The sequence below is a fragment of the Plectropomus leopardus genome, chromosome 6, assembly GCF_008729295.1.
Source record: "Plectropomus leopardus isolate mb chromosome 6, YSFRI_Pleo_2.0, whole genome shotgun sequence".
Classification (NCBI taxonomy): Eukaryota; Metazoa; Chordata; class Actinopteri; order Perciformes; family Serranidae; genus Plectropomus; species Plectropomus leopardus.
Genome location: NC_056468.1, coordinates 9,135,355 through 9,155,462, shown reverse-complemented (window position 1 = coordinate 9,155,462; position 20,108 = coordinate 9,135,355). Strand labels below are relative to the sequence as shown.

The 20,108-nt window shown below is 39.3% G+C and overlaps 1 protein-coding gene across 1 annotated transcript; it reads right to left on the bottom strand.

The window, feature by feature from the left end:
• Positions 1-2,526: 2,526 nt before the first annotated feature.
• On the bottom strand, positions 2,527-14,625 carry atad1a (ATPase family AAA domain containing 1a). Its single transcript, XM_042488335.1, has 10 exons — positions 14,571-14,625; positions 13,505-13,705; positions 13,075-13,173; positions 12,845-12,965; positions 11,004-11,204; positions 10,550-10,656; positions 9,889-9,978; positions 9,164-9,214; positions 8,763-8,935; positions 2,527-7,336 (listed from the first exon to the last, which is right to left on the bottom strand). Exons 2-10 carry the CDS (start codon positions 13,676-13,678, stop codon positions 7,207-7,209), a joined length of 1,146 nt encoding a protein of 381 aa, XP_042344269.1. The 5' UTR covers positions 13,679-13,705; positions 14,571-14,625; the 3' UTR covers positions 2,527-7,206.
• Between the last annotated feature and the right edge of the window lie 5,483 nt (positions 14,626-20,108).

Here is a 20,108-nt window from a genome sequence, read left to right as displayed (position 1 = left end):
GGCAACAGGATATCCTGCTGAGAAATGTGGGAGGGATAACAGCTGCCACTGATTTCTCTGGGCTCGCTCGATCATGTCCGATGGCACTGAGGCTTTCAGAGGACTGTTACAGAGCAGAGTGGGGCCATTATACACTCTCTCCACCACTCCTATGAGAAAAAAGTTGAGACCATCAGAGCAGCAGTCAGAGCGGCTGCGCTGACAGACCATGGCCAGACAAAAGTGAATCTATGTGCGTCTGCGCTCTCCTCTCAACGGGAAGTCTTTGACATCTCCAGCCAGCTGTGCTGCGGGGGAGAGCTTCTTCCATCATGTTTATCGACTGGGAACTGTCCTCTAATTGAAAAGAACTGGAATGGAAACTTTCACTTTGACTCCCTCTTCATGAATAACTCATCAATAGCTTTATGAATAACTAATCAATGAGTCTGAGTCAAAGATCAGACAAGCATGCTTACAGAACGTAGTTGGAGGAAAACACTCCAGACTTTGCCTCATTAAAGACCGAACTGTAAATATCACCTTACCATCATTCCACATGCTTATTGGCATCACTTTACTCTTTCATAAAACACACCAGTTCACCTTTCTTTGAGGAGAATTCCCAAACCGCAGTCAGGCTTTAGATGAGATGAATGAGCTCAGAGTGACCTTGTGCTAAATGCTGCTTTGTCATCATAAATGCTGGTGAGTGTGCAGGCTGTTTGCATGTGCAGAGCAGAGGAAGGACAATCTAATAGTGAGTCATCATGTTAAGGAGAGTGCTCTGTTTTTTGGGAGTAAATGGCTACTTCACCATTCACCCCTTCACTGCACATATTGCACACCAGAGGTAGGGGACTCAATTGGCAAATTTGAAGACTAAAGATTTGCTTGATTAACATGGATGAAAGACTCGACTTGACTATGACTTGGTATCCAAGACTCCAGACTTAACTAAGACTTGAGGCAGATGAGTGAAAAGAACTTGACTTCTTTAAAATAAGTATTTTCATGTTTGTAGATACTGAGAAGTTACCTTTTGTTTTTTGGGGGGTTTTTTTGTTTTTTTTAAATGGGTGCTTTTTAGTGTAATGCAAGCAAACCTGGCAACCTATGAGAATGCAGCAGACCAGCAGAGACTAGGGCACACACAAGGCAGCTATCATGGAGGGGACTATTCTAAAAATAATAACATTTGGATTTAAGATTGTTTAGATGATGACAGCAGTAAAAACAGAAAGGTGGTATGTAAGGTCTGCAGCTCAGAAATTACAAAACCCACAAAGGTGCAAGAATTTGTCATTTTTGCTAACTTATTAGCTTATTGGCTGGTCAGAGGTTTGACCAGATCATCAGAATTTCACGTGACTTGACTAGTGACTTGCTTGATTCATAGCAGTGACTCAAAGTGGCGTAAATAAAAGACAGCAAAGGTTTAACTCTTTAATACAGTATATTCTGAGCTTTTATTAAAGCCCCCAGAGATAGCTCTTTTGTTTAAACAATTAATTAAATCTGAATTTTATATTGATTGCACAATGTAATGAATATAAAACGATGGAAGGAATTGTGTTAAAATTGGTTTGCTATTATACTAGCTTTCACTATGTCACATGTTATATATATATATGTATGTATGTATGTAGGTATTTGTGTGTGTGTGTGTGTGTGTGTGTGTGTGTGTGTGTGTGTGTGCGTGTGTGTCATTGTGGGCATGTTTGCATATTTAGCATCTTCATAGGCCTAAAATTTAGCATGTTTACTAACTCCATTTAGCCTGTTAGCATGCAAACTTTTGCTAATTAACAGTGAAGAAAGCATATTGCACAGCTGAGGTTGATGGGGATATCATTCATTTGCAGGTCTGGATGAAAAGTCAGCCGATCACTGAAGTTATTTGAATTGATCCTGTAGGGATCTTGAAAATCTGCAGCAGATGTGCAGCTCAGAGTGAGCCTGGATGATGGCCAGTGGAAGCTTAAATCACATGATGAGCCATTATCATTATCAAATAGCTGCTGTCATATGAAAACCAAGCACATCTTTAAAAGGGCTCTTTAAAAAAAACATTTGACATGATTTTGCATAGTCTTGATGAGTGAGTAATTCAGATTTCATGACCTCAGAGCACTTGGCCAGACATCCATTAAAAACTCAGACCATAATATTAAAATTGTTTGGCTGTCAGCAAGTCCTGAAAAGTAGACTTATTAGAGATGCAAGGCTTTTGTTAGATACCAGCAGTACAGTTTGAGCAAACAGCCACAAGGCAGGAAGAGTAAGAGCTTGATTATGGACAACAATGGCTTATTAAAGCATGGCCAAAGATGTAACTGCAACAGTCGCATAATTTATGATGAGTCAGACTCCAACAGCCACACTTTTTGGGGTCCAAAAAATACAAACAATCAACACTTTGTCACTTGGTAAGAAGGTTATTAGTAAAACTACTATAGTACATATGCCAATGTACTTAATTAATTTGAATGATTAGTAGGTTTGAATAAAATAATTAAAACAGTTTGAGATCTCCACAGGTTGGACTTTATCTTTTGGGAATGATGAGATTTATTACAATTAATACACGTAAACATGGGCAGGAGGACAAACAGGTTGAAATCCATGCTGAAATAATTGAGGTAACATTTTGCTGGTTGATAAAAGATAAACATGTTCTTCTCTATAATTTAATAAATACACTTTACAGTACATATGATACAACACATACACATAGTTGACAATGTAGTTAACAGTAACTGCACACGGACAGTCTGTATCCATGGAATTAGTCTCTGCCACATAAATGACCTGATAAATGAGACTGCATTGAGAAAAAGCTTTTACACAAGTGCTACCCTTCTCCCAAGAAAGGGAACTAAGACCTGTAAGCTGCGGCAACACAATGGCTGGTTTACATGGCAACGTTTTGACCTTACACTGTCACCTGAGGTACTCTAATGAAGAGCAACAGATGTCTAAATATCACTGAATGAACCAATAAGGGAGAAACAATCCAGTGCGCAGGGTTCTCTATTTCATTATCTCTCCACAATTTATTAAACTGCTTTTCTGTTGGTTTTTCAGGCTGCTCAACCTGCTCTCAGCAGCAGGACGGTGAAGCTGCAGTGCCACCACGTGGTCATGGTTTAATGACCAGTATGCCCTGGCTTGCTCAGACTGCGTGGGAGGAAGGTCTGTATGAGACCCAGGAACAGATCCGTAAACACATGCTGTGACCATGTGGCGAATAATGAGGCGTTTTATGCAGAGGGAAGTCAGAGAAGCATGTCACGGCAACTTCAGACTGACAGCTGATTGAAAGTATTTGAATTTTAAAGTCATGCTCTCCTCAAAGGGAGACTTAAAGTAACAGACACAGAAACCCCCTGATGTGTGTTGCACCCATAGACGTTAATTGATGCACAGAGCGTGACATGGAAAGTTCATTATTCAAAACATTATAATAACAATGGCACAAAAATATGACACAAAAACAAAAAACAGATTTGAACAATAAGGGACCGATTCAAATTATCTAAAGTTGGCTACAGTGCAAGTGCTTTCAGGGCATGTCCCATGCCACCTTTACGAGTTAAACACTGCAAAATCTGTACAGAAAAAAAGATGCAAGGGGCAAAGAAGCTGTGAAATCCCTTAATTATTCACAGGTGAGTTTTAGGCATAACATGAGTTCAACAATCTGAGTGTCATCTCCCATTTCCTTTAAAAGCCAGGTGAGCCTGTACCGGCAAGACTGCTATTTACATGGTGCATTTAGCAGTTTGGAGAAGCGAGCGGTTTCTGTTTAGGGCTGACCTCAATGCTTTAAAAAAATTAAATCGGCATGGTAACCATTTGCATGCTTCATTTTCTGTTTAGATTTTTAACCAGTAAACTGGTGAAGGAAACTGACAAGAGGTGAAAAATGTCAGACACAGATGAGAACCTCAAGCAATGTGTCCTCATTGCAGTCACTAAGCCCCGCCCCCCCTTCAAGCAATTATATTGTCCATTTGATGAAGAAAAGGAACAAGCGAATGAGAGTTAATGATAACTCACTGAAAGTGCAAAGTCCTACCAAAGTCGGGTCTAGTTTGGGTGGTTTAGAGGCATATATGAATATGAGCCCCTACTGCTGAGAGTAATGCAGTAGGAGCAAAAATGTATCAGCAGCCAATATCACATTACATATGACAAATAGAAGAAAAATGCTACTGAAATATCAATGAAGTTACACTGCTTCTCCTGCGTTGATGTATTATTTCAGCCACCCGCAACCCATCCACACGCGCTTGTGGTTGTTATTAGTGTACACACATTGTGAACCCGCCTGCAGGTGATGAAAAAAATGTGTCCTTTAAACAGCAGGTAAATACGCAGCCATTCTGATATTAGACCTCATTTTAAGAACTACATGTACCATGGGCACACAGATGGGCGCAAGTGCATTTACTACTTTCATAGCATGGGCGCTGGCCATGAAAATTAGAACTGCTTGGTCTGAAATTTGCAATGAAAGTCGTGCTGCACTGCATCCCACATCATGCTGGGTGTAAGACAGAGTTAAATGAAGTCACAGTTGCTGTGGTTTTGGGTGAAAAAAACATTAATTGCAAAAGACTTTCGGTTACAAAGCGGATCTTGATGCACTGAAGATCACTTCAGCTCTCACCCAGCATTATACTTCCACATTCACAAACATGCATACAGCATAATGCCTGTGACACATCTGCTAACAGCTGACGACTGAGCAGATATAAAACAGGTAAGTATAACTTTACAGCCATTCGTAGTAGGATAATAACTGATATTGATGTAATAGGTTATAACAATTATTACAGTCCCTGGCTCATATTATAGCTATTATGGGGTTTAAGTTGTGACCTAAGGTACAAGGTAGATTTATTAGCCATTTTTTTAAATGTAGTTTAAAAAATGAAATCAAATTTGTCCTTAACTCCTGCTATATCCCATCTCTACTTGACACTTGAATGCTTGTTTTGTTATCTGCTTTTTTTCTACATGTATTAACTGAAGGACTGCTTTGCATCAGGAATTTACAGACCCAATTCAAGCTTACACTGTCATTATTTTGATTATTATTTTTTTTTCTAAAACTTAAATACTTCTACCAAAATGAGGTGTTCCTCTGATCTCTCTGGCCATAGTAGCCAGAGGTAACGTATTAAATTTCTCCTATGACTGACTTTGTTCTGCTCTTCCTCTTTATATACATATTGTGACTTGACAGTATCTACAGCAACGCTCGTTTACTGACTAAAAACATTCATTTAACCCTTACATGTCATTGTAACTGTAAGGAAAAACTTGGAATTTGTACTCTCTGGGAGCAGTAACTCATTACAGGATGAATACTGCAGTTTTCTGTTACAACCTCACACTGGTTAAATATGTCCTCTCTTAATTATAAAAGCTAAGAGATATTAAAACAAACATAACAAAATCAATCATAGTTAATCAACTATGTAAAAGCTCATAGAGAGTAAACAGCAATCACATTCAATGTTTTTGTCAGCTTTTAAAAAAAGCCCAAACTGTATCAGTACGTCCACCAGGAGAAAGAGATCCAAGCCAGTTGAGGGTCAGAAGACAACAAGTAAGTGGCAAAGTTGTTTGAATAATTAGACCTAAATCTGGCAATCCTCAAAAGAAAAAAGTACTTTACTAGAGTAGAACTAGTTATTGCTACCGATGTCCTGAATCATCTTTGATTATGATCTAAAGGATATTTCAGTTACAGTACCAACTTTGCTTGATTAGGAAAGCGATTTTGAGAGGATGAATGCTGTAAATTATACAAAATGATTTTTTTTAGAAAAAGGATTAATTAAGAGCAGGACTGGAATTGAATATTCAAAATATTACTCGATGTTGTGTACAGAGAGCAGTGTGTTTCAGAAAGCAAAGTCACTATAAAAATTCAATAATTCTCCCTGGAAATAAATGTAAAATGACAATGAAATAAATCATATTTCTGACATCAAAATATTGAGTGAAGCTCTGAAAGAATAAAGAACACCGACATCATTCAGGATCCTTCATTTATCCTGTCCCCTGTGCTCCTCCCTCTGCTGCTGAGGAGATTCACTGCCTGCAGGTACCGCTGGTAAATGTTAAGATTTTATTGTAGTTACAGTAACGAGCTTCATAAACTTGAGTAGTTTATACCTCACTGTCTCCACTGTGGCCTCTCTGATCTGTGTAGCATGTATTTGTGTGGGTTAGGGTTAGTGAAGGAGCAGCGAAGACACAGAGAGCAGGTGATGATAGATTACACTAAAACGTTGAAGAAGCGCAGATAAAAGAACTGGTAATGTCGGAGATTATCAATACTACAGTTATTTAATAATTTAACACCGGTCCCTGTTTTATACAGGCAAGATTAACAAGGTTTAAGCTTCACGCATCAGCAGGGAAATGCATATAATAAAAGATCGATAGAGGATTTTATGAATTTATACTTGATCATTTCAATGAAGATCAAACTGAATCGGTTATTTTAACCCAGCCATAAATTAGACACCGTTATTTGGAAAAGTGATATTACTGAAATGCATTATGACCAATTTGCTATCACACAACATTTGTTGAGACAACAGTGCAATGTGATTTTGGAGAACCAGGTCATCTGGATGATATCTTTCAAAGTGCTAACATAAATTTAGGTCTTCCTTATTAGAACATGTGTTTGCCCAGAAAGGAAAGAGAGAAGACAGTTGATTCAGAAATCAAGAACCAACCCTAAAAGGATGACACCAGTCTGGAGTCCAGACTAATGAGTGATCACACTTCATCCCCTCTGCTCATGAACATGTGTAAGTCAGGGTTAGGGCGTTATATGAAATCTTAGAGTGGTATTGTTCAGCAGTTTGTAGTATTACTGGCCATAACTTCAGAAAGATTCATATCATTTATGAAAAATGTTTTCCTCTTTCAAACAAACTTTCATGGCGCCATGGAGCAAAACACGAACTCTCGGTCAGTAGCCAGTAGGAGGCATTCGATGTCTGAATGTTTTGTAACTGTACACATGTGGCAGAGTTGTCTAAATGTGAGCATGCTCAGAAAAAACCCTGACTGGATAAATAAATTCAAGAAAAGTATGGCTGCTCTATGGCTTTTCCAACTGCACCCTGTTGGAGGAGCCCCTGCTTGGAGAGAAGCGAGAAGAAAATGTTTCCCGTTGTGGTGCAGTGTTGGTGTTTAGTCCAGGGGTACCTCTGACACAGTGGGTAACATGAAGGCTGTGGCCCGCTTAGATTCCTTCATCTTGTCCAGGCCGAAGAGGAGGTCCAACTGGGTGACTGGCCGCAACCGCTCCTCATCCACAGGTCTGCAGCAAAGAGGTCAGAGATCAGACACAGAAGAACAACAGCTGTGTCGCAGTTCTACAGTGCACACTTATCCATTACAGTATGTACTATATACTTTTTGCAGTAGTACACAAGAAATCTACACACTGTACTTGTCCATTTTATACTAAAAGAAAATTATACAATTCTTATGCTCTCAGACATCAATCACACTGTTTCTTTGGAAAGCCACTGCCAATTAAACAATGATAATATGTAAGATTTAGTGGCATCTAGTGGTGAAGCTGCAAATTGCAACCAACTGAAACTTGTTCTTTGTGCCAAGAATGTAGGAAAACTACGGTAATCACCGCGAAAATGCAGCCAGTGCCAGTGTTTGGTTTGCCGTTCTGGGCTACTGTAGAGGGACAGGGTATCTCTGTATGTAGATATATAGATATGTAGATATAAAAACAAATCTTAATTTCAGGTATTTTTTGGATTATTGTAAATATTAATATGAAGATTATGTTCTATTTCTGTGAATTATATTCCTCTAAATCCAACACACTAGACCTTTAAACTTCACAAAGAGACAGAAAGCTCTTCCAGAAGTGTCACAGTTATTAACCAAGTTTTCTAAAAGATGTGTCATCTCATTCCAAAGTTTAAATATCTAAATATGTATGACATATTTCATAATGCCTTTTTAAGAGTTGCAGTTTTTTATATCTCAATCTCAACATGGCGAAAAAGTTGGTGTATTTGTACTCCATTTTCTTCTATGTGAATAATTGTGCTGCTGGGCAAACTTCTGAAAACACCACAGAATCAAGTCATTGATTATAGAGAACTACAGTAAGGCTGAACGTCATGTCTTGTATTGACTTAAAAACAACATGCTGAAACCTTGGTGTTTAGAGTGCTGAGAACTAAAAGTTAAAAATATTTCTTCTTTTAGCAATTGTGCCTCCAAGAGGGTTGCAATAGTCGCTTAGCAACAGCTAAAGCAGGGGTTACACAGATCAGATTTTTAGCCTTAATCAAATATAAGATGCTTTTAAAACCAACCAGATCCACCTCTGACATTCCAATTAAACTAAATTGCTTTATGCTGAAGCTGATCAACACTTTTAATAGTTCTCTGATCCGAAACCTGAAATTATTTTAATGCTTATCACGATTATAATTTCACTAGCGTGCATTCATGTTTTATTATAATTACAATTAGTTTACTATCCCATCAAAAACTGAAAAGAATGGGTAATTTGTAGAAAAATATTAAGTCAAATGCAAAGTTGGAGAGCACCAGTGTATACATCACTCAAAATAATACTGCTATCAGCTTTCAAAAACCCACTCTGGTCTAACCTCGACTGTTTCGGGAGGGTACTGTATTTAAACAAAGAGATGCTCAATGGACACAATGGTGATGAAATCTTGTGGGTGTTTGAATATGAGTCATACTTCTCCTCCTCCTCGCAGTCCTGCAGCTGCTGTGCGATCTGCCTCATCTGCTCCTTGCGGACGTAATCCCGGACTCGGTACATGGCGGCATCGCGGCAAAGCTCCCGGAGGTCACTGCCAGAGTAACTCTCTGTCTTCTCAGCAATCTCCTTCAGATTGATGGCATTGCTCAGCTGAGTAGAAAAGAGCAGCGATGTGAAACAATTATACAGACTCAATGTGTTGGCTGTCATAGGTCGTAGGCTGCGTTTGTTATTGCCAGTCAATGCCAACTGTACATGGCTGATCTGATATACTTAACAGGTGCAGATGTGACATGGTCTCTGAAAATGACAAAAGAGAGTACCAAGTAAAACAATTTCTTCCATGGCTGACTAGGATGAAAAGAAATAATATCTTACATTTTCCCCTGCTAAAATCAGCCTCAGGATGTCCTGTCTTTGTCTGGTGTTCTGCAGAGACAGAAGGACAGTGGTTCTTATTTGAAAAAACAATCACGTTTCAATGCAACCTATAAATGCAAAAAAGAATGTATCTATCAATTACAACTAATCACCAGTTTAAAGACGTACTAATCATCAGTCTCTCATTTACATTGCCTGAACAAATTAAATTTCATAAATAATATGTCTTAACATTTACTGCAAAAAGCTATCATTGTATTCATTTACAGTTTTTTCTTCTTAACATCAACAGCTCACATACATTTATGTCTGACGTGATAAGTGGCTGTTTAATGTACGAGAGCAAAAGATTTAGCACATGCTTTATGTGGTTTGGCCAGCAGCCACAGTTCAGTGAGTTTAAGCTGTGCCCCTTGACTTTATGTCTAGTTGAAAGCAATCAGTAAAATGTACTATTTCAATCACTATATAGAGATTAGCTGATGATATTACAAGAGTTGTTGTACAGGGGCACAGAGGTAGTTAAACAGAGGCTTATCCTGCTGCATAAAACTGCCCCCATACATTGACTAAATGTACATGTACCTAAATTTCACATATCAAACAAAGTGACGGTACACATGATTGTTTAAACATTTTACAAACTGTTTGAATTTATGTGTATTCATTTAGATAACAGATAACGACAACAATTTGTGCTGGTGTCTGTGCACGTGTCTCACTGGCAGGCCGACATGAAAACTGGCAGGCATCCTGCGCAGAATGGCTGGATCCACATCCTGGGGCCTGTTTGTCGCTCCCATCACCATCACCTACAATCATGAGAATCCCAATGTGAATTAATTAGGCCAATAAAACCAATTGCTGCGTTACAGAAGCTGTACAAAACATTCAGAGCTTCTGTGATTCATGTTGTCTGGGCACACTTCTCAACATGGAGATGGTCGATACGGCGGCCAGCAGCTAACGATGCATACATCACAAACAATGGCAACAATGCTGACTGAGCCTGCGGTGTTAAAGTGGGGGAAACTAGAGGTCTGGTGCTACACCTCTGCATCGACCTCCTGAGATGCCGTTTTCAGCGGTAATTGAGCACAGCGCAGGGCTAACCAGAGGAGCTAGGACTCCAACACACGGGGTGAGTGTGACTTCATTCTCTGCTCAGGATACATTTACTCCTACATTTCTTTTCATAGCAAATATTTGTTGCTTTTGTATTAATGCTATCGAATGCCATAAACAGCTCCTCAAACTATGTCATGCATGCAATGATAGGAGCATCTTTTCAAATACTTTTCCAAAGACTGCACTTACAAGACAAGTGAAACCTACAATCTGGTACGCACATTACAGTAAAGGAAAGAGCAATAGTAAAGTCACCTGGGTGGTTGAGGAAGTGTCCAGGCCGTCCCACAGGCTCATGAACTGGGCCTTCATCATGGCTGTGGCCTCATGGTCCAGACTGGAGCGGTTCCTCAGGAATGACTCTTAACACACAAAAGCAAAAACAAGGATGAAGACTGTGTTTCGACAAAACTCACATGCATAACAGACTGAGACCAACAAGTCAAATCAGTTTGGGCAATTCATGGGGATCCAACAGGATTAGACCAGACTAGACTGATATTTCTCCTTTAATAATAAATGGATTTTAGCCTGTCCTGTTTTCAATCACAAGAGGTTTATAAACTGTGAGGGGGAGCGTGGACATGAGGCAAAAATACTGTGTGAGGTGAAAGGGACAAGTACATGCCGGTGTTCTACAGGAAGTTAGTTATTGTAGAGGCTGTAACACACAGCAATTATGGCACAATCCCAAAGTAATCAAGCTCACCAATCTCATCGATGAAGATGATGCAGGGCTGGATTTTGACAGCCAATGAGAAGACAGCCGCAGTCAGCTTCTGTGATTCGCCGTACCACATGTCTGTCAGCGTGGAGGCCTGAAGGTTGATAAACTTGCAACCCGAGGCTTTGGCTGTTGCCTTGGCGATCATGGTCTTCCCACAACCCGGAGGACCAAACAATAAAACACCTGCAAGGACAAATTATGAACAGAAAATAGGAATGTGTTTCTTTAACCTCCTGTTATGCTTTTGCTCAAAGTACTAAAACTACCACTTAAAGTGGTGAAATCCCTGTATAATATTCACAGTACTTTAATGTCTATAAAATGCATCTTGTTTGAGCAAAATAATAAAATGTAAATTTTAACATGACTTATTTAATAGACCTTATTATTTAAGGATACTGTGACTAATATGGACTATTACTGGCAACGGTGGGGAGCTATTTTGCCTAACTTGGGCTTCTCTAACCGAGACGGAAAATTTGGCCCAACTTCCTGCATACTTTCTAAAAGTTACATGATATAAACAAAGGCGGGAGACTAAGGATGGAACTGAATTTCCATAACAGCTAATTTTGGAGGCTGACTCATCCTCAAGCTCTGTATAAAGCTATGTGCTAAACAGTAAAAGCTCTCGACAGAAAGTGAAGTGTTCCTCTCAGAGATCGTCTCCTGTCAGGCTGCCAAGTGAATAAATCTTGTCAGATGGGCTTTGGCACAACGCTCGAAATAAAGACATGATGCACCGGATGGTTATCTAACAATAATGACAAAGAAAATGGCTACCACATAATCCAGTGTGTCTTTTTTTAACAACTTAGTTTGCAAAAGTCATGAATTTTAAAACCGAGTTTTAAGTGAGCTGGCTTTTGATGTGCGTCAACATCACTCAAAAAACACATTTCTAATGGTTTAGGAAATCATGGACATTGTGTCTGTCCTCCTGTCTAAAGAGGAAAAGGATCATCCAGACTGTTGCCAGTACAAAGGTCAAAACCTAGCATCTGTGACGGTATGGAGAAGTGTCAATGCCTACAGCATCACATCTGTAAGGGAACCATGATTGCTGGGAAATACAAACAGGTTTTGGAGCAACATATGCTTCCATCAAGATGAAGTCTTTCTCAGGGATGTCACTGCTTATTCCAGAAAGACAATGCCAAGCCACATTCTGCATGTGTTACAACAGATTGGTTTTGCAGTGAAAGAGTGGGGGAACTTGACTGGCCGGCCTGCAGTCCAGACCTGTCTCCTATTCAACACTTGGAGCACATTATGAGGCACAAAATACTACAACAGAGACTCCAGGCTGATGAGCAACTAAGGTCATATATCAAGCAAGAATGGGAAAAACATTGGTTTTAAAACTTCAAAAATTGGTTTCCTCAGTTCCCAAATGCCACAGACAAACAATGACATGAACCTGTTGTGTTAAGTTATTTTATTAATTGACTGTTTGCAGTCTATTATGCTGTCCTTTGTCTTTAGTGGGCCAAAGACAATTTTACACCCTGGTGGACAATAAAGATATATTCTATTCTATTCTATTCTATTCTAGTGTCACTAAGAATCAAAATCAAAATTCATTTATAATTACAAAACAGCAACAATTAAGTTTATCAATTTGAACATCAGAAATTTTGTCTTTGTACTGCATTCAATTGAACATAGGTCAAAAAGGCTTTCCAAATAATTGCATGATGTTTTGTTTACATTTAACACTGTATCCTAACTTTTTTTTTGGAATGTACGTATCTTAAACTACCTTAAAGGTTATGTGTATAATCTGACCATTGCAGTCCTAAATAGATGGCATGCTTTGGTACCTTTAGGAGGCTGAAAGAGTTTGGATCCAGCTAAAAGGTGTCTCTTCTGAAAGGGCAGGATGACTGTGTCTTGCAGCTCATTGATGACTTCATCCAGACCTGCTATATCTCTCCAGGACACCTGCAGGAAGGTAAAGTTCGGTGAAGAGCAATGATGAAAAAATGCAAAAATGTCACAACACTTGATAATCTTCATGCGATGACTAATGACTGAGGATTACAACTGTTACCTTCATTGTTTGCGGATCGACTAGATGAGATGCAATGTTCATCTCATACTCTGTTAGTTTGACACCCTCAACGCCAATCCTCTTCATCAGCTGTTCTGCCTAGAGAGAGGAAACACAAAAAATAATTTATTTAAGCTGCCAAAATAACCAAAATAGCATGCTGGCTTGCATACTGCCAACTGTGACTGGTTGCATCATAGTATTTTTGACATACTGCATTTTACATTCCATGTACTGGGAGATAATGACTCTTCTGACATACCAAATAGTATGGTAGTATGGGTATTGTAACGTACAGATGGTGTGAAAAGTGCTGCTCCAGTCATTACTTTCATTTATGAAGCATATACACTGGTACACTGACAGCAGAGACCCCACAAATAATTTAAACCACCATCAATCTTTTGCCATGTGCTTATGTTCTATATACCCTTTTCTTGGCTTGGCTTTTCTGTTTGGCGGTGGGGTCCATAGCATCTACAACCCATTTGATGCTGTAGTAGGTCGCTGCTCCAAAGATGGTCAGCCTCAACAGCATGCCCACCACTTCATTCCTGGACAATGGCCGCAGCAGGGCCTCTCTGGGAAGATCTTTAAGCAGCATCTCTGCTGGCTGATGTCAGTCCATTTGCTGCAAAAAGATGTAGAGGTGAAACAGACAGAAACTACAAACAAACCATGTAGATACAGTTATACTAAACAGAGGTCATAAGAACCAGAAATGGCAATTTGTAGAAATTTGCAATGTAAGTCTGTCTGGTGCAAGTGTACCTAGGTTCTACTCTGTGATGTACACTATAATCCCATATCACTTTACAAATCACGCAATTAAATGTTGTTTGCAGTACATTTCGGTATTTGAATGGCAATATTGCAAGTGTAGAAAAATGTCTCTACATCTATTGCTCTTTGTTGACTATGAGCATACACCGTTAATGGTAGCGAGTTGGTTGAACCAAATCATAAAGTTTTTAAATTTCTGTGACGTAACACAGACTACTGCTTGTCGCATAAGACGTATGCCGAACTGAAGAGAGGCCTGGGGTCATTAGCCACATATCGCTAAATAATGTCTGTGAGGCACGACCGTTAGGATATTTGCAGTAGTACATAACTTGTTTAAATTTCTTACTTAAGTTAAGAGGGGGACAAAAAAAGCTCCCACCGTGAAGCTAATCCTCCCTTCACTTACTCACAATATGTAGTACTATCACTATTTAAGCAGGTCATTTACATACCAACACAATGTCGCTATTTTACGGTAACAGTTGGTTTATATCCATGGTTTACTGCCAAGGAAGAAATCCTCTTATTCGCCAGTTAGCATCTCCAGGCAAGCTAAAGCTAACGAAGCTGAAAGTAACAAGCACCAGCCTGTCTGTATTTTTTTATAAAACCCCTGTTGGCTGATTGAACCATTTCATCCTCACTCTATATGTCGTCATGCCTAAATGTTACGTCCCTCGTACGATAAAAGACAAAACAGTCCTACTTACTAAAGACGGGAAACAACAGCACTGCAGTAAAGATGCCAAAACGCTGGCATTAAAGGTGCACCACGTTTTATAACTCGGGTAGAAACAAACACATTGGTTCCGGGATTTGTTTCTATCCACCCGGTCACTGAAAAGGCATGTTCCCAACAGTCAGCCACTGGATGGCAGAGCTTGCGCACAGATAATATACACAGCAGCACCATGGACAGCATCTACATTACTACAGCAGGAGGATAAGACTGTAGAGCAAAGTTGCAATGCTGAAAAAAGCAGTGAAGAGATGTTAGACCAGCAGCTATAAATCATTAAGTGTCCATGTCCACGTTGGAGGGAAAAGTGGAGGTGGGAGGTTTGATGAAAATAGGAATTTAAATGGCTTCATAAAGTAAATCTCTTTCTTATCTCATTCTAAATTTCAGAAATTAAGAGTAGGATTTTGGAGAAATACATTTTATTTACAACAAAAGGAGAATATGTGTAACATAGAGATGTGATATGGAATAAAATACCTACTTAAATTGTTTTAGTACAGATACAAATTATTCTAAAAGCCAAATTTTCAATCTGTTTTCTGTCTTTTTTTTGTCCATCATGCCATAAAGTAAAACACACTCTAATATCTTTTGAAGCAGATTTTCTTTTTTTTTGCTAGAAATTGCTAGGGATATGTTGATTAGACTGTGATTGGACACCGTACACCCAAGCATGTCCTGGGGTAGGCTACATGCAAATATACCCCATATATAGCTTAAATCTGAAGCCATAATCTGTATTTGTTTTCCACTAATTTCAAGTGGTGTCTGATGCTGGATAGTTCAGTCTTCTTAACAGCAGTCTAAAAAGATAAGGCTGTAACAAATGGGCTTCTCCTACAAGCAATTTATCACGCATGGGCTGAAGGGATTGTTAATTGTCACAGATTGTGTGCTAAATTTGAAAATGCTGCTACAGCTTTCTTTCCAGATTGGTCTCTTCTTCAGGATTTCATCAGTGAAATACAGTACAACACTGCTAAAAAGAAACTGTAGTGTAGAAGCATAAAAACAGCTACTATAGCTCCATATTTTGCAACCTTTAACACGAGAGGATTGAATGAACACACATGTTCCTTGTTGGTAGTTTTCCCAAGACAGACAGCTCTTGCATTAACTTAAATGCTGCACCTAGGGCAAAAATAAACAATAACAGTTTTTATTGTAACGTTCACCTCCCAGTCCATGGGAAGTGTAGCACAATCTGGCACAGTTTGCCACTCTTCTCTCTGAGCATAATTAACTGGATTTAAAACAATGGGCTAGAAAAAGGGGATTTTTTTCTCTTCTTTTTTTCTGCTGTGCATTTGTGTTGGTTGAAAACCTCCAACACCACCCCACCCCCTCTTGTGTAGTCCAATTAGTTGTCCAAATTGGATGCATGATTCCATCCTGCACAGTTCCAGTTTTAAGCGTCCAGTAAAGTTAAATTCACCCTTGTTGTTGAAAATGGCACACAGGCTGCTATTGCGCACACCTTTGGCTGTGAAAATGCTTCATAAAAAGCTTTAATCCCCCTGTACTGCAGCAGTGAGTCCCAGGAGATAGCAGGCTGACAGGGCCATTTTGATGGGTCTGGGCATGAAAGCGCAGGCTTGTGTATCTGCAAAGTGCAGCCGGGGCTCCCACAACGACTTGCACCTCGCCCAAACAACCACTCTCAAGCATGTGGGACCAAAAAAACACATTCAGCTCCCATGGCTGTCAACCTCAACCATACCACAGCAGAAATAAAGCTCTCTGCTTGCAGCTTTCGCATGCCAAAGCTGCACTCTTTGGAGAAAACAGACTGGCAACTGATTGTTTTGCAGCAAGAGATACGAATCCCTGCTGATGGGAAATGCTTGTACTATTATGTGTTATTGTATGTACCAGCCAGGTTATAATTATTTCAGCGACTACTGGACAGTGAATATATATCTATCTTTTAACTGCAGGAGTTAAAAGACTTCGGTAAATGTTGGCTACACACAGCAGTTAATTACCCTTTCAATCTCCCAGGAAGAGATATTATCTCTTGCAGGATAAAGAATCACTTGGAAGTGGATTATTTATTTGCCTTGTGCCCAGAGGAACCGAAAGGATTTATTTTGGGAAAACACCAAGTGCTGGAACTGGACCACTCACCTGAGTATATCCACTTTTGAACATCAGTAGATTGTCTTTTTGCTCCATTCTGTAGTGGTTGATTTTTCTCTCATAGATAGCAGATTCAAATTACCTGAGGTTTAAAAACATGATCAAATATTCTACAAAGTTAGCCATTACTGAGGGTTTGTTTAGAAGGTCTTAACTCATTACTTTCTTGATAGTGAATGCACTTTTTACAAATGCTTTATAGATCAGTTGTGAGCCATTAATTAGAACGACTTTTGGGTTGCCAGGTTGTAAAAAGTTCCTCATCTTGGAGTTAATCTTCTAGATGGGCACTTTTTTTTTTTTTTAGCTCTAACCCTTTATCAATATGATCTTCTAATAAACAAATGGCCTTCTAAAAAATGTGTTGAGTCTGGACCAACACTCATTTATTAACAGCTTATTAGGATGTGTAAGTGTAGATGTGTTACTTCATTAGAAAATGTGAAATGTGCATTACCACCATGTATTTCATTATTACCAAATGAAATGCATGAACACCAGGCAATGTGCGACTGATCCATAAAGCATTTGTAAACCATCTCATGGGTGGCAAAATGGCCTGGCCGAGCATTGGCCAAGCTCAACACACAGGGAAGAAATAAGTCAGGCCACCTCTGGTTGTCTGAATTGGCTAATTGTTGGTATAATGATGCGCCACAAAATAAACTGGCCCAATTCTGGCCGCAGACACTGCCCTAATTGGCCTGTTATCAAATAATTACCTGGCTCAGCATTGGCAAGAACTTCACATGCCGGACGAAAGAACTGAGGCCGGATCCAGTTGTTCAATTGAGCCCAATAAACTGGACTGGCTCTGGCTTCAGACACTGGCATCACTGGCCGATTATCAAAAAATCACCTGGCCCAGCACTGGCCAAAACTTGGACTGACAGAGGAAAAAAGTTGGGCTGCATTCGACTGCCTGACTCAGCTGAGGCTCAGTATGAATAACGCCCCAGAATCAGTCAAGCCTATAGTTCCTGATTCATAGCTGCAAATGCTTCCATCACCAGCCTGTTATTAAAATTTGAACTTGCCCACGATCGGCCAGAATTTGGTATGACGAAAATAATAAGCTGAGCTGTATCCAGTTTTCAGAAATCAGCCCAAATGGGCTGGCATGATTCTGGGTCTGCCATCACTAAACCGTAATCGCACCCCCCCAAAATGCCCAAACCAGCCATTGTATGGCCCAGTTGTACTTTAGATTATCAAGCAGCAGTGTCAGACCTAGCTTAATATTTAGCTAATAGAGCCATAAAATGCTGAAATCCCAAACTAATTAACAGTAACTTTAATTCCTAGGCTATTAATAAAGGTATAATTAACATATATCATAACCTTTGCAAAATTTCAGAAAGTATTAAGTAGTGGTGCCAAAAATTTCATTCATGCTGTAATATTTATTAAAAAAAAAACCCACAATGGTGTGCAATCAACCAGTGTCCCTCCTCTATCACATTGGTTCCTGGTTGCCCTTTTTGGCACCTTTTAGCTGCCAACTGTTCCAACTGTGTGTTATATAAATGATTCATGCCTATTATATGACAAATAAGCCAATCACTGTCATTTGGCATAGATGAAAAGACAGAGGGCTGAGCAGACGAAAGGTGCATGAAAGAAGCGTTGTCTGGGTGAGACTCGATACTGCTAGACAAAGGGATTTCATAGGGTGCTGAGGCTTCCTCGAGCATCCCGCGGTCTTTGTTCATTCTGCCAAGGTAACTCGCGCAAGTCGACAACCCACTGACATCGCCAGAGAAAGATGATTACAGCTGTAGTTCCAGACTGACAGCTTTCTCTAGTTTCCTCGAGATACTGACAGCATGAAAAAAAACTGTTTAAAAAATAGTAATAATTTCTCCTCCTCCTTCATCACCTGAGACAGGTGAGAAGGCTATGCATTCCCAGTGGCACATCTATTCATGCATATAGATTAGGCACATATCAGACTTCTTTCTCTGAAGAGGAAATCAGTTTGTTTGGTGAATCAGTGAGATGGAAATTTGGGGTAAATAAGTGTTTTAAAATATTTCATACCATCAAAGACAGAAGGTGTGTTTTTTCATACTGTTTTTAGAAAGTAAACTTTTTTTGCTGTCATGTAGGATTTGACAGCAGGATGATTATGATGTCAGCTGTAGAAGATGGCAGTATTTTGAATATAGTCAACATCTGCAAGGTCGACAGTGGGAACCCAATTATCCACTGCAACCAAGGATTGTACTTATAAACATAGTAACAGTGAAAAGAGGAAGAAGAAAAAATATAATAGTGCAGCACAATAAACATATCATTACATTAACAGTTGTGTGAAATCCAAACACAATGTCACAATCAGTTCAGGTTCCCTAGAGACAACTGGTGAAACAAGTCATGGCATAAACAGTCTTAAGAAAATCATCTAAGAATAAAAGTGTTATTTTTTGTAGCCTGGAGACAATGATAGCATGTATGGCATCTGTCACATGAACGTTTCTTTCTGCACTGCATGTAAATCTGTTCCAGCTTGTCATATGTGACAGGCTGCTGGTCCTTCTCATCTGCCTTTCAAAATGATATGTTCAGCCAGTGTGTTTTTTCATTTCAGCTCACACCCACTTGCTCAGTCGTTGTGCAAATGAATGTTATACTGCAATCAATCAGAAATTAAAAGAGTAACGCCCATTCAGCATGTTTTTTGACATTTAATTGGCTCTGTTTACAGTTCATGTCGGATTGACTGAACGGGTGTGATCAATGTTCATTGTCTTTTCCCCCAAGGTTATTATTAGCCTACATCACAGATGTACTATAAAATGTCAATTGTTTCATGTATGGTTTCTCTCTGTGACGGTTAATATTACATAACATCATGGTAAAGTAAGTGAGTATTGTGACTATCATCATTACAATAAAACAGTAGCAGTGATTCGAAAGCTTAAGGTGATTCAGTCAGAAATGAAATATGACATTCATGAACTTCTGTTTCATTGCACTCTTCAAACTCTGATCTCTGCTCCTTGTGTCACCTCTGACAACTGTGAAATATTCATTAGAATGACTCTCTTGCATGGTCTGACTTTAAATGCGGTGCAAGAGATGAAATTTTGCTATGCTCACAGACTGGTCAGTCTAATGGAGGAATCCAATTTACCAAAAAAAAAACAAAAAACAAAAGAACAAGAACAACTACAAGTTCTATAAAGTGGTAGCATTTGTATTTCAGAATATTTTGTAGTTTTGATGAGTGAGTGAAACACTTGTGGAGGAACAGCTTTAATGAACAGTTACACATGAGCAAATGCAGGCAAGTGACCAATGAGTCCTATTGAAAGTAGCTTGCCAGCTAGCTAGCTTGCTAATAAATAAATAAAATATGATGTTG

Coding starts and splice junctions, on each gene's coding strand:
- atad1a (XM_042488335.1), bottom strand. CDS start 13,678: ATGCTGCTTAAAGATCTTCCCAGAGAGGCCCTGCTGCGGCCATTGTCC. Junction 9,215..9,888: donor GTTTTCATGTCGGCCTGCCA/GTGAGACACGTG, acceptor CTGTCTCTGCAG/AACACCAGACAAAGACAGGA. Junction 7,337..8,762: donor GACTGCGAGGAGGAGGAGAA/GTATGACTCATA, acceptor TCTTTGCTGCAG/ACCTGTGGATGAGGAGCGGT.